At 46.2% G+C, this 25083-nt stretch overlaps 1 protein-coding gene across 1 annotated transcript; it reads right to left on the bottom strand.

The window, feature by feature from the left end:
* LOC111163292 (phospholipase A2 group V) lies at nt 1–23969 on the bottom strand. The gene is made up of 4 exons (XM_022551857.2): nt 12891–23969; nt 11556–11700; nt 2567–2673; nt 1–1860 (listed from the first exon to the last, which is right to left on the bottom strand). The coding sequence occupies exons 1-4, from the start codon at nt 13030–13032 to the stop codon at nt 1736–1738; spliced, it is 519 nt and encodes a 172-aa protein (XP_022407565.2). The 5' UTR covers nt 13033–23969; the 3' UTR covers nt 1–1735.
* Between the last annotated feature and the right edge of the window lie 1114 nt (nt 23970–25083).

The following is a 25083-nucleotide window of genomic DNA, read 5'->3' on the forward strand; positions in this document are numbered from 1 at the left end:
TAATTGCATAAAATTAAATTTTATTTTGAAAATGTTCAACATTGGAGGTTTTTAAATATAGATCCCATTTATCATGTGGTTATTTTGGGATTTGTCAATGGAAGGAAGCCAAATGTCCTTTCTTGGAAAGGACTCTCCTTTGTTTTGGGATGTGTCCTTTCTTCCTGCAGTCTGGGTATTAGAACACCCTTTCTTTTATGAATAGATAGATGAGGTGGACTCTTTAGTGTCCTTCCTTGGTAAAAATAAACCCCATAGTTGAACGTTTTTTTTTTTTTATAAATTTATTTATTTTTGGCTGTGTTGGGTCTTCGTTTCTGTGCGAGGGCTTTGTCTAGTTGCGGCAAGCGGGGGCCACTCTTCATCGCGGTGCGCGGGCCTCTCACTATCGTGGCCTCTCTTGTTGTGGAGCACAGGCTCCAGACGCGCAGGCTCAGTAGTTGTGGCTCACAGGCCCAGTTACTCCGCGGCATGTGGGATCTTCCCAGACCGGGGTTCGAACCCATATCCCCTGCACTGGCAGGCAGATTCTCAACCACTGCGCCACCAGGGAAGCCCGAACTCTATTTTTTAATGTCTTGCTCTGTGAAATCCCAGAACCTCAGCATCGCCAGGTCATCATCAAGGTAGCTTTGGGATTCCCAATTTACATCGCAAAAAACATTACAGTTTCTTTTTTTTTTTTTTTTTTTTTTTTTTGCGGTACGCGGGCCTCTCACTGTTGTGGCCTCTCCCGTTGCGGAGCACAGGTTCCGGACGCGCAGGCTCAGAGGCCACGGCTCACGGGCCAAGCCACTCCGCAGCATGTGGGATTTTCCTGGACCAGGGCATGAACCCGTGTCCCCTGCATCGGCAGGCGGACTCTCAACCACTGCGCCACCAGGGAAGCCCTACAGTTTCTTTTTTAAAGAGACCAGAAATCAGAGGGGTTCAGTAATGAGCCTGAGACCACACAGCTGGAGAAGCCAAGTTGGCATTCAAATGCGGCGCTCTCTGGTCTGGAAGCCCAAGACGGCACGATTGCCAATCATCTTCTCCCCGCTCCCTGGAGGAAGAATGAGGTCCAGTGCTTGGCTCGAGTGGACCCAAGGTTTAAGGAGATGAGCCCCAAAGAAGGCTTGGTACTCATCCCAGGAAACCTTCTAGTTACTAATCTGTACCTTCCTCCTCTGAGGGAACATGGTTAATGCTGGGTCTGGTGCCCCAACAGCAGAGAAAGAGGTGCAGGCAATCCTCCACAGCAGAGGAAATACCTGTGTGGTTATTATTAGTCTTGAGAAGGAATTTTATTTAATACCTATGTGGCAGAATTATGGAGTCACTTTTGCTTCCACTTCTGTGAAAATTCTCTACAGGATGGTAGTGATAACCCAACTGCAGAACTGAAAAGTCAATGCATCCCAGGAAAGCCTCCCTCCTGGAGAAGCAGGGCTGTCTTCAGGGATGAGGAGAAACACAGCTGGCCTGGAGTGAAGGGCGAGCTTTCGGCACCAGAGCGGCTGATCTCACAAGTGGAGGCCGGGGACCCTGACCTTGCCAAGTCTAATGACCAGAGTCACTCTCCTGGAACTCTGGAGGATGAAGTGAGGCTGTGGGCCTCCTCCGAGCCCAGTGGAACATCAAGAATGAGGTCCCAGACCTGGGAGCCTCTCTGGGGATTCCAGCAGAGTGGGTAAGCTCTGTGCTGTAGGAGAGGGTGTAAGAATCTTGGTCCAGGAGGAGCTCACTGAGACGACTAGATGCAGAGGAAGTTGGGAAAGTATTGATAAAGAGGGTTGTAGCTCCTCATGTTTCTTTTCAGGCAGTAGACGAAATGCCGGTCACAGGCGCAGAGCTGCATCTGGCAGAGGGACCCACGTTCTGCAAACAGGACACCAAATGCAGGATGAGGAAGAAGAGATGCTCTGTGACACTGACTCTGGACTTGCTTCAGTCAGGACTTGCTGCTAGCCTGAGCAGACTCCCCAGTCTCCTTCCTGCCCTCAGTCTGATGTGGGAGGCACAGCATCTACACTGGGGGTGCATAACCTGATGGAAGAGGCACAGCTGCTGCCCAGGGCGAGGTTTCAGCTGAGGGAGACACAACTCCTGCCCTCAGGGAGTCCCCAGTCTGATGGAGGACACGCATTCCCTCCCCATCAGACTGGGAGCTCTCAGTCTGGTGATGGAGACAGCCCTGTCTCTGGAGGAACTTCAGTTCTCAGAGAGGAGACACCATCCCCAGATTTAGCTTTGAACTCAGAAGGACCTGAGCTTGAATCCCGACTCTAGCTGTGTGCACTGGCAAGCCTTTGAGTCTGTTTCCTCATCTGTAAAGTGGAGACACTAAAGCCACCCCACAGCAAGCAAAAGGACATATGGAAAGCACTTGACTCCTAATACATGCTGAGTCTAAGATGTTTCCGCCCGCCCCCTAGAGGTCAGATACAGCTGCAATAATCCTGCCCCTGTTGCCCCCATCTCTGGCCCCCAAGATATAGACTGGCTGACCTCTTGGGGCACCTGACCTCAGAGGCAGCAGGGACCCAGGCTTTTCCAGTGGCCTGAATGGAAGCCCCAGCCTTACCACAGGTGACCAGGCCGCATGCAACTCTGTATCTGTACACCTGTGTCAAGGCATTGCAGCCTTTTTTCTCCAGCCGTGCGTAGCAGTGGTCATGCATCCAACAGCACCTGTCAATGCAAGAGATTTAGATCCTGAGCAGAAGGGGCCTGTCCCTTGAGCAGAGGCCACCATGGTTGGTGAGATCTGACCAAGAAAGAATCTCATAATATGGCTGAGTCCTTCCTGCTCTTCCATTAAGTCTGTCCCACACATGTACCAGTTCACGGACCAGCTCTTTCCTCCTGGGCCCACGGTGAGACTACATTTCCCAGCCCCCCTTGCAGGTATGTGTGGTCACATGACGAGGCTGGTACCCTGGAAAATGTACAGCACTTCTAAACCTACCCATAAAAAACCCCCACTGTAGGAGACCTTCAAGATGGCGGAGGAGTAAGACATGGAGATCACCTTCCTCCCCACAAATACATCAGAAATACATCTACATGTGGAACAACTCCTACAGAACACCTACTGAACGCTGGCAGAAGACCTCAGACTTCTCAAAAGGGAAAATACACCCTCAGGAGACCTACACACAGAGGTGGGGCCAAATCCAAAGCTGAACCCCAGGAGCTGTGCGAACAAAGAAGAGAAAGGGAAATCTCTCCCAGCAGCTTCAGGAGCAGTGATTAAATCTCCACAATCAACCTGATGTACCTGCATCTGTGGAATACCTGAAGAGACAACGAATCATCCCAAAATTGAGGCGGTGGACTTTGGGAGCAACTGTAGACTTGGGGTTTGCTTCCTGCGTCTAATTTGTTTCTGGTTTTATGTTTATCTTAGTTTAGTATTTAGCGTTTATTACCATTGGTAGATTTCTTTATTGATTTGGTTGCTTTCTTCCTTTTTTTAAAATATATATATATATTTTTTCCTTTTTCTCTTTTTGTGAGTGTGTATGTATATGCTTCTTTGTGTGATTTTGTCTGTATAGCTTTGTTTTTACCATTTGTCCTATGGTTCTGTCTGTCTGTTTTTGTTTTTTGGGGTTTTTTTAGTATAGTTTTTAGTGCTTGTTATAATTTGTGGATTTCTTTTTTGGTTTCGTTGCTCTCTTCTTTCTTTCTTTTTTATTATTTTTTAATTTTTAATAGTTTTTTATTTTAATAACTTTTTATTTTATTTTATTTTATTTATTTATTTTTTCTCCCTTTTCTTCTGAGTCGTGTGGCTGACAGGGTCTTGGTGCTCTGGCTGGGTTTCAGGCCTGTACCTCTGAGGTGGGAGAGCCAAGTTCTGGACATTGGTCCACCAGAGACCTCCCGGCTCCATGTAATATCAAACAGCAAAAGCTCTCCCAGAGATCTCCATCTCAAAGCTAAGACCCAGCTCCAGTCAATGACCAGCAAACTACAGTACTGGACACCTTATGCCAAACACCTAGCAAGACAGGAACACAACCCCACACATTAGCAGAGAGGCCACCTAAAATCATAATAAGGTCACAGACACCCCAAAACACACCACCAGACGTGGTCCTGCCCACCAGAAAGACAAGATCCAGCCTCATCCACCAGAACACACGCACCAGTCTCTTCCACCAGGAAGCCTGCACAACCCACTGAACCAACCTTAGCCACTGGGGGCAGACACCAAAAACAGCAGGAATTATGAACCTGCAGCCTGCGGAAAAGAGACCCCAAACACAGTAAGTTAAGCAAAATGAGAAGACAGAGAAACACACAGCAGATGAAGGAACAAGGTAAAAACCCACCAGACCAAACAAATGAAGAGGAAATAGGCAGTCTACATGAAAAAGAATTCAGAGTAATGATAGTAAAGATAACCGAAATTTTGGAAATAGAATAGAGAAAATACAAGAAACGTTTAACAAGGACCTAGAAGAACTAAAGAGCAAACACACAATGATGAACAGCACAATAAGTGAAATTAAAAATTCTCTAGAAGGAATCAATAGCAGAATAACTGAGGCAGAAGAACAGATAAGTGACCTGGAAGATAAAATAGTGGAAATAACTACCACAGAGCAGAATAAAGAAAAAAGAATGAAAAGAATTGAGGGCAGTCTCAGAGACCTCTGGGACAACATTAAGTGCACCAACATTTGAAGTATAGGGGTCCCAGAAAAAGAAGAGAAAAAGAAAGGGACTGAGAAAATATTTGAACAGATTATAGTCGAAAACTTCCCTAATATGGGAAAGGAAATAGTCAATCGAGTCCAGGAAGTGCAGAGAGTCCCATATAGGATAAATCCAAGGAGAAACATGCCAAGACACATATTAATCAAACTATCAAAAACTAAATACAAAGAAAAAATATTAAAAGCAGCAAGGGAAAAACAACAAATAATATACAAGGGAATCCCCAGAAGGTTAACAGCTGATCTTTCAGCAGAAACTCTGCAAGCCAGAAGGGAGTGGCAGGATATTTAAAGTGATGAAAGGGAAAAACCTACAACCAAGATTACTGTACCCAGCAAGGATCTCATTCAGATTCAACGGAGAAATCAAAAGCTTTACAAAGCTACGAGAATTCAGCACCACCAAACCAGCTTTACAACAAATGCTAAAGGAACTTCTCTAAGTGGGAAACACAAGAGAAGGGAAAGACCTACAATAACAAACCAAAAACAATTAAGAAAATGGTAATAGGAACATACATATTGATAACTACCTTAAATGTAAATCAATTAAATGCTCCAACCAAAAGACATAGACTGGCTGAATGGATACAAAAACAAGACCCAAATATATGCTGTCTACAAGAGACCTAGGAACACATACAGACTGAAAGTGAGGGCATGGAAAAAGATATTGCATGCAAATAGAAATCAAAAGAAAGCTGGAGGGCTTCCCTGGTGTCGCAGTGGTTGAGAGTCCGCCTGCCAAGGCAGGGGACGTGGGTTCGTATCCTGGTCCGGGAAGATCCCGCATGCTGAGGAGTGGCTGGGCCTGTGAGCCATGGCTGCTGAGCCTGCACGTCTGGAGCCTGTGCTCTGCAACGGGAGAGGCCACAACAGTGAAAGGCCTGCGTACCACCAAAAAAAAAAAAAAAAAAGAAAGCTGGAGTAGTAATTCTCATATCAGACAAAATAGATTTTAAAATGAAGACTATTAGAAGAGACAAAGAACGACACTACATAATGATCAAGGGATAAATCCAAGAAGAAGATATAACAATTGTAAATATTTATGCACCCAACATAGGAACACATCAATACATAAAGCAAACACTAACAGCCATAAAAGGGGGAATCAACAGTAACACAATCATAGTAGGGGACTTTAACACCCCACTTTCACCAATGGACAGATCATCCAAAATGAAAATAAATAAGGAAACACAAGCTTTAAATGTACATTACAAAAGATGGACTTAATTGATATTTATAGGACATTCCACCCAAAACCAACAGAATACACTTTCTTCTCAAGTGCTCATGGAACATTCTCCAGGATAGATCATATCTTGGGTCACGAATCAAGCCTTGGTAGATTTAAGAAAATTGAAATCGTATCAAGTAACTTTTCTGACCACAATGCTATGAGACTAGATATCAGTTAGAGGAAAAAAATCTGTAAAAAATACAAACACGTGGAGGCTAAACAATATACTACTAAATAACCAAGAGATCACTGAAGAAATCAAAGAGAAAATTTTAAAAACCTAGAAACACATGACAATGAAAACACGATGACCCAAAACCTATGGGATGCAGCATAAGCAGTTCTAAGTGGGAAGTTTATAGCAATACAATCCTACTTCAAGAAACAAGAAACGTCTCAAATAAACAACCTAACCTTACACCTAAAGCAATTAGAGAAAGAAGAACAAAACCCCCCCTAAGTTAGCAGAAGGAAAGAAATCATAAAGATCAGATCAGAAATAAATGAAAAAGAAATGAAGGAAACAATAGCAAAGATCAATAAAGCTAAAAGCTGGTTCTTTGAGAAGATAAACAAAATTGATAAACCATTAGCCAGACTCATCAAGAAAAAAAGGGAGAAGACTCAAATCAATAGAATTGGAAATGAAAAAGGAGAAGTAACAACCGACTCTGCAGAAATACAAAGGATAATGAGAGATTACTACAAGCAACTATATGCCAATAAAATGGACAAACTGGAAGAAATGGACAAATTGTTAGAAAAGCACAACCTTCTGGGACTGAAACAGGAAGAAATAGAAAATATAAACAGACCAATCACAAGCACTGAAATTGAGACTGATTAAAAACCTTCCAACAAACAAAAGCCCAGGACCAGATGGCTTCACAGGTGAATTCTGTCAAATATTTAGAGAAGAGCTAACACTTATCCTTCTCAAACTCTTCCAAAATATAGCAGAGGGAGGAACACTCCCAAACTCATTCTCCGAGGCCACCATCACCCTGGTACCAAAACCAGACAAAGATGTCACAAAGAAAGAAAACTACAGGCAATATCACTGATGAACATAAATGCAACAATCCTCAATACTAGCAAACAGAATCCATTAAAAGGATCATACACCATGATCAAGTGGGGATTATCCCAGGAATGCAAGTATTCTTCAATATACACAATTCAATCAATGTGATACACCATATTAACAAAGTGAAGGAGAAAAACCATATGATCATCTCAATAGATGCAGAAAAAGCTTTTGACAAATTCAACACCCATTTATGATAAAAACCCTCCAGAAAGTAGGCAGAGAGGGAGCTTACCTCAACATAATAAAGGCCAGATATGACAAACCCACAGCCAACATCGTCCTCAATGGTGAAAAACTGAAACCATTTCCTCTAAGATCAGGAAGAAGAGAAGGTTGTCCACTCCCACCACTATTATTCAACATAGTTTTGGAAGCTTTAGCCACATCAATGAGAGAAGAAAAAGAAATAAAAGTAATCCAAATCAGAAAAGAAGAAATAAAGCTGTCACTGTTTGCAGATGACATAATACTATACAAAGAGAATCCTAAAGATGCTACCAGAAAACTGCTAGAACTAATTAATGAATCTGGTAAAGTAGCAGGATACAAAATTAATGCACACAAATCTCTTGCATTCCTATACACTAATGATGAAAAATCTGAAAGAGAAATTAAGGAAACACTCCCATTTACCATCATAACAAAAAGAATAAAATACCTAGGAATAAACCTACCTAAGGAGACAAAAGACCTGTATGCAGAAAACTATAAGACACTGATGAAAGAAATTAAAGATGATACAAACCAATGGAGAGATACACCATGTTCTTGGATTGGAAGAATCAGCATTGTGAAAATGACTATTCTACACAAAGCAATCTACAGATTCAGTGCAATCCCTATCAAACTACCAATGGCATTTTTCACAGAACTAGAATAAAAAATTTCACAATTTGTATGGAAACACAGAAGACCCTGAATAGCCAAAGCAATCTTGAGAAAGAAAAACGGGCTGGAGGAATCAGGCTCCCAGACTTCGGTCTATACTACAAAGCTACAGTAATCAAGACAGTATGGTACTGGCACAAAAACAGAAATATAGATCAATGGAACAGGATAGAAAGCCCAGAGATAAACCCACGCACATATGGTCACCTTATTTTTGGTAAAGGAGGCAAGAATATACAATGGAGAAAAGACAGCCTCTTCAATAACTGGTGCTGGGAAAACTGAACAGCTACATGTAAAACAATGAAATTAGAACACTACCTAACACCATACACAAAAATAAACTCAAAATGGATTAAAGACCTAAATGTAAGGCCAGACACTGTAAAACTCTTTGAGGAAAACCTAAGCAGAACACTCTATTACATAAATCACAGCAAGATCCTTCTTGACCCACCTCCTAGAGAAATGGAAATAAAAACAAAAATAAACAAATGGGACCTAATGAAACAAAAACTTTTGTATAGCAAAGGAAGGCATAAACAAGACGAAAAGACAACCCTCAGAATGGGAGAAAATATTTGCAAATGAAGCAATTGACAAAGGATTGATCTCTAAAATTTACAAGCAGCTCATGCAGCTCAATATCAAAAAAACAAACAACCCAATCCAAAAATGGGCAGAAGACCTAAATAGACATTTCTTCAAAGAAGATATACAGATTGCCAACAAACACATGAAAGAATGCTCAACATTATTAATCATTAGAGAAATGCAAATCAAAACTGCAATGAGATATCATCTCACACCAGTCAGAATGGCCATCATCAAAAAATCTAGAAACAATAAATGCTGGAGAGGGTGTGGAGAAAAGGGAACCCTCTTGCTCTGTTGGTGGGAATGTAAATTGATACAGCCACTATGGAGAACAGTATGGAGGTTCCTTAAAAAACTAAAAATAGAACAACCATATGACCCAGCAATCCCACTGCTGGGCATATACCCCGAGAAAACCATAATTCAAAAAGAGTCACGTATCACAATGTTCATTGCAGCTCTATTTACAATAGCCAGGAGATGGAAGCAACCTAAGTGTCCATCAACAGATGAATGGCTAAAGAAGGTGTGGCACATACATACAGTGGAATATTACTCAGCCATAAAAAGAAACGAAACTGAGTTGTTTGTGGTGAGGTGGATGGACCTAGAGTCCGTCATACAGAGTGAAGTAAGTCAGAAAGAGAAAAACAAATACCATATGCTAACACATATATATGGAATCTAAAAAAATATAAAAAATGGTTCTGAAGAATCTAGGGGTAGGACAGAAATAAAGACGCAGACGTAGAGAATGGACTTGAGGACACAGGGAGGGGGAAGGTTAAGCTGGGACAAAGTGAGAGAGTGGCATGGACTCATATATACTATTAAATGTAAAATAGATAGCTAGTGGGAAGTAGCCACGTAGCACAGGGAGATCAGCTCGGGGCTCTGTGACCACATAGAGGCGTGGGATGGGGAGGGTGGGAGGGAGACGCAAGAGGGAGGAGATATGGGGATATATGTATAACTGATTCACTTTGTTATAAAGCAGAAACTAACACACCGTTGTAAAGCAATTATACTCCAATAAAGATGTTAAAAAAAAAATTCCCACTCTGTCCTCCACTCTCTCTCTCTCCATCTCAGCTGGATGGAGATGACCCAGCCAAGGACTATGAGGCCATGGGGAAAGTCACGAGAGAGGAGAAACCTGGGTCCTGGGATTGATATGTGATTCACATGGTTAAATGAACAATAACTAAACTTCAATTTTGATAGCTGTGGGCAACTGCATTTTTTTAAAATTTAGATTTACAGAAAAATTGAGAAGATTGTACCAAATGCTCCCTTTTACCCCACACCCAGTTTCCCCCATTATCAACACTTTTTACGAGTATAATACGTTTCTTACAGCTAACAAACCAATACTGATACATTATTAAATAAATGTTAACTAATTAAACAATAATATATCACTATTGATTCATTAATTGTAAAAGTCCATAGTTTCTTTAGATTTTCTCAGTTTTTACCTAAATGTTCTTTTCTATTCCAAGATCCAGTGATGGACACCATGTTACATGTACTTGTCCTGTCTCTTTAGGCTCCTCTTGGCTGTGGCAGTCACACTTTCCTTGTTTTTGATGCCCTTGACAATTTTGAGGAATGGTGGTCAAGTCTTTTGTAGGATGCTCTCCTACTGGGATTTCTTTGATGTTTTTGTCATGATGAGATGGGTTATGGGTTTATTTTGCTGCCCATGCTGTTCCAGTTTGGGCCATTAGGGGCTCTCCCAGTTGGCTCCTGTGCTCTTTGACATATTCCTATCAATGAGGGGTTTGGTTTGGGCTTGTTTTGTTCAAGCTCTTCCTTAATTTGGGGCACTACAAAAAGCTCCAGGTTCATCTTGTATATTTCCTGCCCTGTCCTAGGATCAGCCATCTCTCCAAGGAGCCTTGGTTCCTCTTATTGGAGAATGGTGTCAGAAACCAGGTCTGGGCACTAGATGCTGCTTATTGCTTCTGGGGTATTGTTTCTTTTAGGGCCCCTCAGACGACAGAGCAAAAAAAGTATGTATCTATATTAACCCACGTAATTACACATATCTCTACATATTTTTATATGTAGCCATCTGCATCTATATTCAGCTAACTAGGAGTTTATACTAAAGTCTCCAACTCTAATCCATTATCACATAGATCATTCTAGCTTCCTGTCCCTGCTTGTCTGGTCTGTAAACTCCCACTCCAGCAGTGACAAGCTTGGCTCCAACCATCTGCCCTCCATTTGTTTAAGACCCCCATCCCCTTATACATGTCTAGCTGTATAAGAATTGTTAACCCAGCAGGTTGTATTTTTCAAAGAGCAACCTCTCCCATCTCACATGTTCTTCTAGAACATTGCCACTTCCCAATCAAGAGGTGGAAACTAGGCCCCCTCTCTCTTAAAGCCTTTGTGACTGCCTCGACGAAGAGAACGGTGGAAGTGACACAGTAGAATTTCTGATGCTGGATCACAAAAACGCCATGCTCTTTTGTCATGCCGTTCTGGAACACTCACTCTTGAAACCCAAGAGGCACTGTGCTGTGAGGAAGTCTAGACAAGCTTAGAGAGGCTTAAGTGAGAGGAACTGAGGCCCCTGGCCCACAGCCTCAGCTGAGCTCCCAGCCAGCAGACAGCAACAACTTGCCAGCCATAGGAGTAATCATTCTAGAAAGCAGATCGCCCAGCCTCAGAGGAGCGGCCCAAGCCGAAGCCAGGTGGAGAAGAGACAAGCCATCCCGCCAGGCCCTGCCCAAGTGGCAGAATCTTAGCAAAATAAGGGGTTGTCATCGCTTTAGGCTACTACATTTTGGGGTGGTTTGTTATGTAGTGATAGATCAACTGATATATTAGGCACTGAGATTCGGGGAGTTACTAGATGTCTCTTGGGCAAGTCAGTTAACCTCTCTTAAGACTCAGTTTTCTTATCTATAAAATGGTGCTTTAATACTCGTCTTTCAGAACTGATATCTAATTAGATGAGATAATGTGGATACAGAGCCTGGAGCACAAAGGGCAGTCATGACAATTAACTCACCAATCAGTACAATCCTTGGGGGTCCCTCGACCCCCCCAGCCGCAGTAACAGCCGTAGAAGCCATAGCTCATCAGGGCGGGCTTCCTGGTCAGCTGCTCAGTCATCAGCCTCAGCTGTAGCAAGCTCCCTGGGACAGCAGGCGCGCCTGAAAGACAGCCCAGGCAGACCCGCTCCAGGCCCACCTTCCCACGTGCTCCCTCCCTTTCTTCCACCTCGAGGCTCGGAGGGACCCATGTGTCCCTTTTTCATCCTCCCCATTCATGGGAGAGGAAGGAGAAACGTGAGGGCAAACAGAGAAGGGATTGGAGGTTTGGACGTGGACGATCCCAGCTCTGCCACTAACTCACAGTATGGTGTTAAATAGGTCACTTCATCTCTCAGAGCCTCCGTTTCCTTATCTGCAAAATGCGGGGGCGGGGGTGGCCTAACATGAACGCCTACCTTTTGGAGACGTCATGAGGGTTGAAAAAAGATAAAGTATGTAAATTTCTAGCACAGTGACAGACACATAGTAAGTGACCAAGAAATGTTAAGGTTAATGAATATCGTTATCAGTATGAAGCAGGCAGACAGGCACTTCCTGTCTCTCCTGATGATACACCCGTCCCTCCCCGCAGTTGACGCCTTCTGGAACGGGAGGCACAGAATCTTAGAGCAGCGTGGGACCCGTAGAGATCCCTGGAGCCAGCTCCCTCATCTTAGAGTTGGGAAACTGTAGCTCAGAGGGGAAGGTGACTTGCCCAGGGTTTTGCAGTGAGCCAGAGGCACTCTCCCACTCTCCCTGCAGTCTCCAGGCATCTGGCAAGGCATCAGTAGGACAGCCTGTCAGAGGTTGTATACATGGTGATGGGGCTGCAGGGGAGGCCTAAAGCCAGGCTCCCCCCACGCTGGGCAGTTCCCTCCAGCTGGGAGGTGGCAGCAGGTGGGACATGTAGAAAACCTGGACAGGCCTGAGCAGAGAATGCCCAGGAATTGTGGAACGGAATATTTATATAAGGATCTTGTGTTGTGATAGTTTTATCGTATTTTATTTGGCATCAAAGTAAAAAATCTGCCTCCCATGTCTACAAGCCCCATGTCTTCCACGTGGCACGATCTTTCCATATCCCCTCCTAGAATCCTGCCGCAGCCCAACCCGTGGACTATTCTGTGTCACAGATAAGGAGACAGAGGCTCGGAGACCCCAAGGCTCTTGCTGAAATCGACATGGTCAGGGTAGGGCCAGGATTCAAAATCAGGTCGCCAGGACTTCCAAGACTGGTCTCCTTTCCACTACCATATTGTTCCTGTGGGGTGAAAGGTCAAAAGTTCAGAGGTCTCGGGGCAAGCACTTACTACAAGCCAGGAACCAAGCCAGTGTGAGGAGGCCCTTCATCTCCATGGTTCTGGAAAAGAAAACACAGCCCATGACATGTCGATCGGGAGAGGCCCTCATGGCCCATTCAGACCCACTCCTGGCTGGGGAGGGCCACTCCATGGCCCACCAGGCCCCACCCTCTCAAGTTGGGCAGTAAACAGGCAACAGCAGCTGGAAAAATGAGGCAAAAACCTCAAGGAGTTGACCCAAGGGGTCCCTGGGAGGAGAGGGGCACCCTGGGTCGTTGTCCCCATTAGAGATGGGAGAGAATTTTCCCATGGCAAATACCCCCAACACAATCGCTCCTTCCTGAAAATTCTTTTTCAATTATATTTTACAGCTGTGTTGGTATAAAAACAAATACAGTCCAGGCTGGATTCATTCTTATACGTTCATTATATTATATTATTTTTTCTCCTGATTTTAAAAGAATTTAAAATTAAAACATTTTCATGGGCCCCAGGCACCATGTCTACCTACAAAAATAAGTCAACCCTGGGTACTCACAACAGCTCTGAAGGGTAGGTATCATTGTTCTGTAGGGGAGCAAAATTTGAACCCCAAAGTGTGTCTCTTTGGCATAAGGATTAATTTAGGCTGATTAATTTTAAGAAACAGAAGATTAGGGGAGTCTTTCTTTTTACCTCTCCCTTAGCTGCCTCAAGGATTTAGATAAAGGTTCTGTTCCCGGCACAGAACTATTATAGAGGTATCTGTAAGGAATACGGGAATAGCTGTGGCTGGAGAAACTTGACAGGGCCTAGAAACCAGAGCCGACCCTGTGTTGCATAGTCTCTGCAGGCCCAGCAAACATTTGCATAACAAACACCTGCTTTTCCAACTCTATGTGAATTGCCTTCCTCTCCTTTGAAGTCCCAAACCCCTACCCCCAACATCCTCTCTGGTCTTGAGCAGAAGATCGTATTTAAGATAAGGGCTTGGGCCATTTTGGTGAGTTCCTTAGTTTTCCTGGGTCTCTCCCATGTGTACGTGTTACTAAACTTTTGTTTGACTTTCTCCTGTTAGTGTATCTCATGTCGATTTAATTCTTAGACCAGCCAAGAGAACTTAGAGGGGTAGAAAATGTCTTCCTCCCCAACAGTTCTCATTTTGCCAGTGCAGAAATGGAGGCTCAGAGAGCTCAAACAACCTGCCAGAAGTTACGCAGCTGATAAAAAGTGGAGGTGACGTTCAAACCCAAGCCTGGCGCGTCGCTCACTGCCGCATACATCCTCCCTCCCTAGAGGGATGTGTTCCCCTCTGAGCGGAGTGGGCTAGGGTCCTTCACATGCTCTAACCCATGGGCCTGGAGGCCCCAGCTTCCCTCCCCAGCATCTACCTTTGACAAACGCATGAATCACTAGGCGCAAGTCCAAAAAAATCACACCCAGAAGGCAAGGGAAATTCCTTATGTCTCGGGCCAGTGATGGATTCTATCTTGGCCTCTTAGGAGTTCCTTACCAGTGGCTGCCTGCTTCCCTTTCCTCTCTGGATCCCAAAGTCCTTGTTCACCCAGAGCTGCTCAGCTGACCTATAGTCTGCCAGGATTCCACTCCGATGCCCTGCTGTCTCTGATCCCTGAGTTCCGTGGTCACTCTGCCAGAGCTCTGCCCCGGGCCCTGGTACCTCCTGTGGCCTGGCTCCAAACACACAACCTCCAACTCCCCAGGGCTCCCAGCAGCTGGGCTGGCCTCTCCATGCCATCCTTTGTCCAGCAGCTCCTCTGAGTTCCAAGAACATTCCTGAGGGTTCTGTCCGCCCACAGCCTCCGCTCTGAGGGCTCTAAACAGACAAGGAAAATGACCCTAGACCTTACCCTTCCAAGCCAATCTTCCTCACTGCTTCCTGGAGCTGTAACAGGAGGAGGACACCAGCTACCATGTACTGGGCACCTAAGACATGCCAGACACCATCCACTGTCTCCTTAAACCTGCAAATGACCCTAACACGTGGGTCCAGTGAAACCTACTGGCAGTGTCTGCCCTTTAACAGGCATTTGTTGAAAGAGAGAATAGCAGTTGTGGACTTTACAGGCGAAGAAATGGAGCCTCAGGAAGGGAAAGTGAGTTGCCCAAGGATTCAGCCCAGGACTGTGAATCTACTCCTTTGACTGACCCTACTCCACTGCTCTGAACAGCCCCTGTGAACTAATCGAATTGCTCATTTTCTGTATTGCATGACACTTTAACATCTTGGGGACCTTGCCGGGCTGGAAAGAGACAGCGCCTCCAAGACTAGCTAATCCCTAGATAAAGCGAAAGACTCTCCTGTGAGTGTGGCTTTCAAGTGCAAACCAACCGATCCTAAACTCCCATGCCCAGCCACTTCCTCTATCTCAATTTCACACTCCCAGCCAATATTTCCCCTGGCCTAAATCACCCCAGGGCCGGGACCAGACCACCAGGGACCACCCCTACGGCCTGAAGTCCACTGAAATTATTCAAGCTAGCCTGTCCTAAACTGTTTACCCTGGCCTGTCTTGCCTTAGCCACAGAAGACACAATGCAGGCTCTGGGCCATGCTTTCCCTCATTTCTTCTGTCTCCTGATCAACCCTGGTGCTTCTCTGTGTGGCCCTGCTAGGTGTGGTACGTCCCCTTCTCTTGGAAACTGTAACAAACTAGCTTTTAAATGCAATTGTCTCCTGATCTGTTGGCTTCACCATACCTGAAGAAAATGAAAATCAAAATCCGAGGTGCACATTAGATCATCTTGGGACATGGCTGTTGTTGTGAGGGAGCAGTGCCAGGTCCCACACAGAGGAGTCTGAAGGTGCACAAAAGAAGTTTCACAGAGGACGTGGCAGAGGCATTGAAATAGCTGCTCTGGAGGCCGGGAACGTGGACAATCAATGGATCCCAAAGGAGGCTCCCAGCAGAAGGATGTGTGGTTGGATATTTTTATCAGGCAACCACAGAGAAGAATGAGCGAGGCCAAGAGATAATTGTGGAGTGGAGCTCTGGCTGCAGTAATGTGAGGTGGGGAGAGTGGAGACAGACAGCCTGACAGAAGCATGGAGACATAGGGCCCGGGGAGTGGCCGGGTCACTGGGGAGACAGGTCCTCCAAGTCTACATACAGCAGCCCCCCTGCTCCCAGGACCACCACCCCCGCATCCCAGTTCATGTCTCCTGGATGGAAATGATCAACAGCACCAAACCCCCACTATACAGAAGGTGCTACTGAGACCTCCCCGAAATCTAGGGGAGGCCATGAGGGGCCAGGGGTCTCCTCTCACAGCCCCGTCCCTCTATATGCCCTGACCCCACCCACCTCGGGCAAGACAGCCCCCAGAATGAGATTCCTCACCAGTGACACCTTCTCTCTGTCCTCGGTCTGGAGTAGAGGCAGGAGCTGGGCCCAGCTGGTTTTAAGGGCCTCCCTGCCCACCTCTTACACCCCACCTGGGCCAGCTCCAGGATGCATGGTAACTCTCGCAGAAAGCCTTACTTCACCCCTCAAGACCACTGGGGATATCTTTCCTGTCTGCGCTCAGAAGTAGCTATTTCCTGAAGCACGCCAGACGCCTGGGAGGCTTCCAGGAGAGACACAGAGGAGGGAATAACCACAGTCAGGGTTATTCTCCATCGATGGCCCATTTTCCCTGACACACACCCCCTCAACACACAATTTTCTGAGAAGTGTGGGTGTGAGCTCCTTCCCCTCCTCGCCCTTAACTTCCTTTCCTCTCCCCCTCCCCTCACGGCAGTATCAGAGAGAAGCCCCTCCTTGGGCCCCGATGAACCCTTCTCTTCCCAGGACCTAAGCACCAGGCACCCGCAGGAATGCTGTGAATTCATTTCAATACGGAAAGTACTTATCGAGTGTCTAATCCCTGCCAGGTTATTGCTGGGGATCCACTGTGAATAGGACAGCTTCTCTTCTGGTTGGGAAAACAGATAGTAAAGGCATCCAGTAAATATACAGTATGTCCAAGGGCAGTAACTGCTGTGGGGAAAAGTCCTCTCTGTTCTGCATTTTCATTTCTTTTTCTCAACCAATTCCTTCCTCTGCCTACAGGTATACACAAGCTTCACCATCCTAAACCAAACAGAAGGAAGCCAAAACAACAAAAAAGGAAAACATCGCTTGCCTCTGCTGACCTCTCTCCAGCTCTTTTTCCTCTAAAAGCCAAAATTCAGGACATAGACACCTCCTCTTGTCCGTCACCCACTCTCTTCTGAACCCCTTGCTGCGTACCTTTTGTTGCATCCCTAAGCCAGCTCTCAGGGATCCCCCAAAGCCTGGCATTGCCCAAGCTTGGGCTTCTCTTGAACACTCCATCCCAATGATCACCTCCTCCTTCTTGAAACTCTTTCCCTCTGGCCTTCAAGAGGCCACAGTCTGCCATCTGTCCTCCGGCGGCTCACCCCCCATCTCTGTTGACCCCCAAAGGCAGATGTTTTCAAGGGACCTGCTCCTCCCTCTCTACCCATCTCTCAGGGTGAGTTACCCGTGTACAGGGATTTGGGTCTTATTTCTAGGGAGATGTCCCGAGATATCCCAGGTCAAGCAGTATCTGGCACTAACTCTCACAGGGCAATGATAAACTCCCAGCCCAGACCTTGGAAATGCTTTGCTTGTCCTACCAAGTGACTTTAAAACATGGAATTAGTAGGGCTTCCCTGGTGGCGCGGTGGTTCAGGGTCCACCTGCCGATGAACGGGACATGGGTTCGTGCCCCGGTCCGGGAAGATCCCACATGTGTTCATCAGTAATGGGACAGGGAGTGCCTTGAGAGCAGAAACCATCTCTTCTGTAAACACGTGTTTGAAGTGCTCAGCTCAGAGCCTAGTCCATAGTAGTTGCTCAGTAAATGTTGTATAAGCACATTAAAGGAACCCATCCCAGGATGAAGAGGTCACTGAGGGCTTTCTAGAAGAGGAGGCACCTGGACTGAATCTCTAAAAGTAGGTTTGAGAAATTGGAACCCTTGTGCACTGTTGGTAGGAATGTAAAATGGTACAGTTGCTGTGGAAAACAGTATATGGCAGTTCCTCAAAAGTTAAAAGTAGAATTACTATACACCCCAGCAATTCCACTTCTGGATGTGTTCCCAAAAGCATTGAAAGCAGAGTCTCAAAGAGATATTTGTACAATCATGATGATAGCAGCATTCTTCACGTAGCTAAAACATGGAAGCAACCCAAGCGTCCACTGACAGGTGAATGCATAGGTAAAATGTGGTGTGTACATACAATGGAATAGTATTCAGCCTTAAACGGGGAGGGAATTCTGAAATAAACCAGTCACAGAAAGACATAGACTGGGCTTCCCTGGTGGCACGGTGGTTAAGAATCCGCCTGCCGATGCAGGGGACACAGGTTCGAGCCCTGGTCCGGGAAGATCCTACATGCCGCGGAGCAACTAAGTCCTTGTACCACAACTACTGAGCCTGCGCTCTAGAGCCCGCAAGCCACAGCTACTGAGCCTGCGCGCCGAGAGCCTGCGCACCGCAACGAAGAGTAGCCCCCATTCACTGCAACTAGAGAAAGCCCGTGTGCAGCAACAAAGACCCAATGCAGCCAAAAATAAAATAAATTGATGAAAAAAAAAAAAAGACTGTATGATTCCATTTACATGAGATACTTAATCAACATCATAGAAACAGAAAGTAGAATAGTGGTTGCCAGAGGCTGGGGGAGGGAGAATGGGGAGTTAATGTTTAATGGATGCAGAGTTTTAGTTTTATAAGATGAAAAGAGTTATGAAGATGGTTGGTGGTAATGGTTGCACGACACTATAAATCTAGTTAATGCCACTGAACTACATACTTCAAATGGTTAAGATGGTAAATTTTAGGTTATGTGTATATTACCACAATTTTTAAAAATGAAAAAAAAAAGAGAGTGAGAGAAAGTGGATTGGAGTTCACCAGGACAAGAATGTGAGGAAGGGCATTCAGGTAGAAGGAACAGCACATGCAGGACTCATAGGCATGAATTATAAGGGCTCATTCAGGGAACTGCAAACAGATGGGGTAGCTGAGGGTGTTAGGCAGCGATATTCTAGTAAATATTTAATAAATGACCCTCCAGTGGGGTAAAAAGCCCTGATTTTTAACGTTTGCCAATTTCTGTCATGTAAATACTCTCACCCTGTGCAATTTCATGCAACTCACATCATGTCACTGAATGTAGAGCTGGGAACACACACTTACCAGGCAAGGATGCTTGGTAGCTAAGAGCCCGCATTCTGGAAGTGCCACTTATCAGCTGTGACCTCGGGCAAGTGCTCTGCTCCTCAGTTTACCCACCTGAATAATGGGGTGAATCATTTTACCTGCCTCATCCCTATGTTCTGAGTTGATACATGGCAGGCGTTTAGAATTGTGCTGGCACAGAGTAAAGGCTCAATTCATGTCTGCTCTTCTTCCTAGGAAAGACGGACATGCGCGCTCTTGACTTCTCAGAAAAGGGGACCTTCTCTACGTGTACAGTAGGAATTTAGGAATGGTGGGAAAGGCTAGCTGAAGAGATGCAACTGGGTGTGTCAACAAAGAACCTTGGGTGTCAGGCTAAGGAGTTTTACTCTTCTGCTGAGTGTCCCAGAATGACTTCCATCAATAGCAAGATGATGTGACTTCAATAAGAAGAGACTGAATAGGTCTTATCCTAAGATCCCCAGAACTGAAGCACACAAGGACAGGGGTGGGTGACACAGCTCAGCAATCATATGTATGATCCCCAAGCCTGATACCAGTCAGATCACAAAAGCAACAGCTGTGTCGGCAGTGACGGCAGGAGTGGGTGCCCAGAATGAGGCCCTAGCTGACCTTACCTGGAGGGGAGTGCCTGTTCCTGAGCCCCATCTCCAGGAGGGCTTCTTGAAAACTGGGGGTGTCTGGGTCACAGGATGCCTGTCAGATAGACGGAATGGGGGCCAACTGGTGTTTGGAAGGGGGTTTGGGGTATCCAGCCTCTGTCTCCAAACTTCTGAAGGATATTCAGGGGTAAAAAGCAGCATCGTTGTCCCACGTGGCTCCACTGCAGAGCTGGCCCCAAGTGTGGGCACCCCAAGGAGTCAGGTTTGAGCTAGAGACAAGAAAGATTTTTCTAGCAACTCCAGTGTCCTGGGGAAATAATGAGCTGTCTTGGGAGTGGTGAGTTTCCTGTCCCCAGGGGCACTTTTTAGGAACAGAACTGTAGTAGGGGCAGGGGGGACGGGGGGGGGGGGGGAGTCACGCCCTCACATGATTTCACAGGAAAAGGAGGTTTCTTTAGGTGTTGGGAACACGAGAGCCTCATCAGAAACACATGAAGTCAGTCATGCCAGTTACGAAGATTAGGTTCATAGGTTTGTAAAAGTGTAGAAAAAATATTACATTTTACCAAGATTAAAAAAAAAAACACAGAAAAATCAGGACCCCTTCAGTTGCTCTATGGCATGGAAAAACCTGTCAAATATTCTCTGCTCCCCACCTTCTTGGGGGTCCTGCCCCAGCACTGATTCACGCCCAAGTCATGTCCAGGGATGTTGCGAAGAGCAACATCTATTAAGTCGGACACGTGCTGGATGAGCTCCAGGGCCGACATTCTGTGACGGTGGGTGCTCTCATGTTAACCTGTTCTTGAACATTCCAAGCTTTTCTACTGAGGACTTTGGCACTTGCTGTTCCCCCTGCCTAGAATACTGTTACTTAGCAAGACATGGTGCTCTTCATTCCTAATCCTCTAGGTCTCATCTTAAATGACACCTCTTCCAGGAGGCCCTCCCTGACCATCTACCCAAGGTAGCTCCTCCTCCTCCCATTAATCCCATATCACTGTTTTCCCCCTGCACAGCACTTACCACCATCTTTTTTTTTTTGATGTTGTATGCAGTATATTATTCAACAAAATTTTTTTTCCTTCTGCAAATATACAGATGATTTATCTACTTAGGTACAAATGATGAAAATTCTATATAGTTGAAATGATTTCATATTCAGTGATCATATTCCTCAAGATTAAACCAACAAATCATAGAAATATTCTGACCGAACTCAACAAACTACTAAATTGGACTTTTTTCCCTTTATAAGCTTTTGCCAATTATCAACATTCAGCTAACTTTAACTTCTCCCATTAACCTAGCCAAACCTAAGTAATTTAGCAATTTCTCATGCCCATTTTACCTTTCTACAACTCAGCCCTCACAGCACTTTGACATCATCTTTCACTCTCTTTGATGTATTTCTTTACTTGTTTATGACATCCGTCTCCTACCCCTTCCCCTAGAGAGCAGGAAACTTGTCAGTCTTGCTTTTCATCACATTATCAGCCACTAGCCCAAAGCCTAATACATATTCGTTGGTTGATACTTATTTGTGGAGTAACAGCAATTGGATTGGTAAACCAATTAACTCCGGAGGGAGTAGCAGTCTCACTGGATTTCAGCCATTCTGTAGGTTGGCAGTTTGCTCTAAAGACGCACACAGCCAGCCCAGTCTTGGTCTCAGTCTATTGGTACATATGTAACAGGCTCAGGTTCAACTTTCACCAAAACTTTTGCTAAAAATGCAATCCAGACACCTACTTGGTAGCAAGGACAAGTTTTGCTTTATCTTTGAAAAATCAATTCAGCTGTTCGTTCTTGGGAAGCATTCCCTGAACAAGTCTTCCTTTCTGACTCTGTTTCTGTTGGTCCCTCCATCTGGAATGGATGGACCAACATCACTCTCTTTTTCACCTGGTAAAAGCCTACTGTTCTTCCATGCAGTAATGCCACCTCTTTTTTGGAGGCAGGAGAAGCCCTAGAACAACCTATGGCTCTGACTGGCAAGACCCAAGACCTAAGAGCAAAGCTTCTAGGCTCCTGATCCTGAGATACTCACGATTCCAGGCCAATCCGCTTGTCTTCAACCCCAATCCAACCCAGCAACCATTTCCTGAGCAAGTCCTGTGGACAGAGCTGCAGTGAGGCACTAAGGAAACAGACGCAAAGCGAAATCAAGAGATGGTGATCCGGCGCCTGTCTGTTAGCATGGGGGAGATGAGAACAGGGCTTTAGAATGCCCGTGGCACCTAGAAGAACGTTTGAACTCCTTCCCAGCGCTTAAGAGGAGGAGCCACCTCTTCCAGACGCCTCCCTGATATCTGCCTGGCAGAGTTCACAGCCTCCCCTTCTGTTCCTGGGTCGATCGGTCTCACCTCTATGACAGCACGGGCCACAAGCTGCCAAAGTACCCCGGCAGGTCCGTGGCCGATCAGGACCTGCTGCCACGCCTCTCCAGGCTTGCCTTGGATCCGCACACAACCCAGCGCTTTGCTTGGAAGAAGACTGATGCCAACCTCTTCCAGTTCTCAGACACACCGTCTTGTGCTCTCTCTCTCTCTCTCTCTCTCCACCCCCTACTCGCCTCCCCCTCTCTCTCTCTTTTTTCCTCCTTGTCTTTCTTCTTTTACTCCCCCCCCCCACTTTCTTCTCTTCCTCTATTCCTTCTCCTCTTTCTAGATTTAACATGCTTAGCATTCAGTAACTCTTTTGTGAGCACCTACTATGTGCCAAGCTCTGTTCTGGGGAAAAGCAATGAACAAAACAGATGAGAACTCCACGCTCATGGCCCCCAGAGACCTTGCATTCTGGTGGGAGCAGACAGAAATAGACAAGTCAATAAATAAAATATATAGAGTTTGGCAGGTGTTGATAAACACTGTGGAGAAAAATCAGGAAAGGAGGAGAGTGGTGTGTCTGTGTGTCTGTGTGTTGCGGGGAAGAGGGCTGATGGTGGGAGCAGACAGTTTGAATAGGGTGGCCAGGAAACATCTCAGGGCAGAGGGGACATGAAGGAGGGGAGGGAGCAGGCTGTGGGGACACCCTGGAGAAGAAGGCTCCAGGCAAAGGAAGTACAAAGGTCCTGGAACAGAGGCATGCTTATGAGTTGGAGAAATAATAAGGAAATTAGGTCTACCTTTGCCAAAAAGCCTTCTTCTGGACCCATCGTCCTGCCCCAAACTGGAAAAGTTCTGCTTCTCTGTGTTCTCCCAGCAGCCTGTGAGCTCCCACATCATAGCATCAATCACAGTACATTACAACGTTTCCCCACCAGACAGGGAGCAACTTGGGGACTTTTGACTTTCCAGCACCCAGCATAGGGCTTAATACATATTTATTGACTGTCTAACTGAATCAATCAATGAATAAACAAACTAGGCTATGAATCCTGGAGGGTGTCTCATTCATCTCTACCCCTGGCAGCATCTAGTACACAGTATGGCACAGATTGGGCCCTAGAAAAAAAATGTTTGTTGAATGACTAATAGAAATAGCTAATGCTTATTAAGCACAGACACCATGCTGAGTCCTTTATGTGGCTTACCCCATGTATCCTTAAAGTGATCCTATGAGGGAGGCACTACTGTCAGATGCAGTTTGCATATTAGGACAGCGAGGCTCAAAGGAAAAGAAATGACTCACCCAAACCAGACAGCTGCTAAGTGGCAAAGCTCTGAGTTGAACCTCATTAGTTTGACTCCCAAGGCCATGTCTGCTCAGCCCAAAGCTAAACTGCCTTCCAGAGAAGACGGCCTGGGAGTGGAGGGAGGGAGGAGTAGGGAGAGATAGAGGAAAGGAGAAGAAAGATCTCCCTATACAGGCCAAGAACAGCATCTTCCCCATCTCTGTATTCCTCTCCACATGTACCAAAGTGTATGGCATACAGAGGAGTTTAGTAAAAGTTAAGGAATATTAAGTAGATGTTGATGATTCCTTTTCCCAAAAAGGAATAGTTTTGTGTGGTTTAAGTTAAAGAGAAATTCCGGCAAGGCCTCAGATTAACACGAACAGAAGTCCCAACTTGAATCCTACGGATGACCCTGCCCAGCTTTGCCCCTAATCTTAGGAATGATCTTCTGGGTAACCTCCATCTCCCTTTAGGTGTGGCCTTGCCTCTTTAAGAATGACACAGCTCACAAGGTTTGACACATTCTGGGTAAAGGACCCTGCAGCCCGAGGGATCTCCTCCTACAGGGTCTGTGCCTTGCCTACCCCTCCCAGGGCCCCCTCTTTGGCTTCCTGGACCCCATCTTCTCCAGTCTCACCCACTCCAGCTGGTTGGCCTGCAGCCTCCATGCCCGCAACTGACCTCTCTGGCCTGGCCTCAGCTCCTGTTCCCACGAGCAGCGTCATCGGGCAGAGCCTGGAGCCCCAGGCCCTGCTGGCTCCCCTCCTGCAGCCACAACATTGGGGTCCACGGGCTGCGGATCCCAGTGGATTCTAGGCTTCCAGAGTCTTAAAGTCGTGAATGAGAACGAGTGGTGAAGACAGGCCTGGAGGTGGTGAGAAGGAACTTCTGCCCAGACCCAGCCGGGCATCCGCCTGCTCAGCCCACAGCTGCCCTGGCAGGTGCAGGAAGTCCAGCAAAAGCCTGGAGCCTGGAACTGGCTCTCCTGCCAAACAAGCCTGGGCAGTCACCCAGAGAATTCCAATGAGGGTTGAAGTGAGTCCTGAATTATCCAGGTCACAGCCTTATCCGGTTTCACAGGCTTTGCTAATCTCCTCAAGCCTGGAGGGATCACCCCCACCCACCCACCTCCTGGGTCCTGAGCTCAGAACTTTCTTAAGGATCCGACAGTCTGCTAAGTAACTCGACTATTTTAGTCCCTGGGGTCCTCAGTCTTGACGGAGGCAGAGGCCTGAACACAGAGCCTGGGGATGGATGGGATGCCTAGGAAAACAGATGGGGAGGAAGGTGGTCAGAGGGGGAGGTACTGGAGCCATCAGGGAAGCAAATGTACTTCTGGAAGTGAGTTCTGAGAGTGGGGACCAGTGGCCAGAAATCAGGTGGTGTCATTCATTTCTGAATACCTACCATCATTATTTCCTGAATACCTACTGTGTGCCAGCTGCTGGGCTGAGAGGCAGGTACAGAGATGAATAATGGAGGGGGCGGTGCGGGAAGGTCCTTGCTCTCAAGGAGCTCAGAGTTTAATGATGGAGACAGAGCAGGAATGAGCACACCACCGAAAACACTGCAGAAGTGCCGGGATAGATACGCCCAGAGCAGCAGCGGGGAGAGGGAGGCCCCGCCCAGCCAGCACAGGCTGGGGACTAATAACTCAGCAGCCACAATAATGATGGTAGAATTAACGTTTGTGGGCACTTACTGTGCACCCTGCTAAGCGCAACACATGATTTATCCCGTCTAACATAGGCATTAACTCCGTGGGGGAAAGGGCTATTCAGACAGTGAT

Source organism: Delphinapterus leucas, chromosome 1, assembly GCF_059928025.1.
Source record: "Delphinapterus leucas isolate spDelLeu-1000000601 "Yukka" chromosome 1, BTC_Dleu_Yukka2, whole genome shotgun sequence".
Classification (NCBI taxonomy): domain Eukaryota; kingdom Metazoa; phylum Chordata; class Mammalia; order Artiodactyla; family Monodontidae; genus Delphinapterus; species Delphinapterus leucas.

What these genes read in the sequence shown, in the direction of transcription:
- LOC111163292 (XM_022551857.2), bottom strand. Translation starts at nt 13,032, where the DNA reads ATGGAGTGGCCCTCCCCAGCCAGGAGTGGGTCTGAATGGGCCATGAGG. An exon ending in GGCTTGGTTCCTGGCTTGTA is followed by an intron (nt 11,701 to 12,890) that starts GTAAGTGCTTGC and finishes GCTGTCTTTCAG; the next exon opens with GCGCGCCTGCTGTCCCAGGG. An exon ending in ATGCGGCCTGGTCACCTGTG is followed by an intron (nt 1,861 to 2,566) that starts GTAAGGCTGGGG and finishes TCCTGTTTGCAG; the next exon opens with AACGTGGGTCCCTCTGCCAG.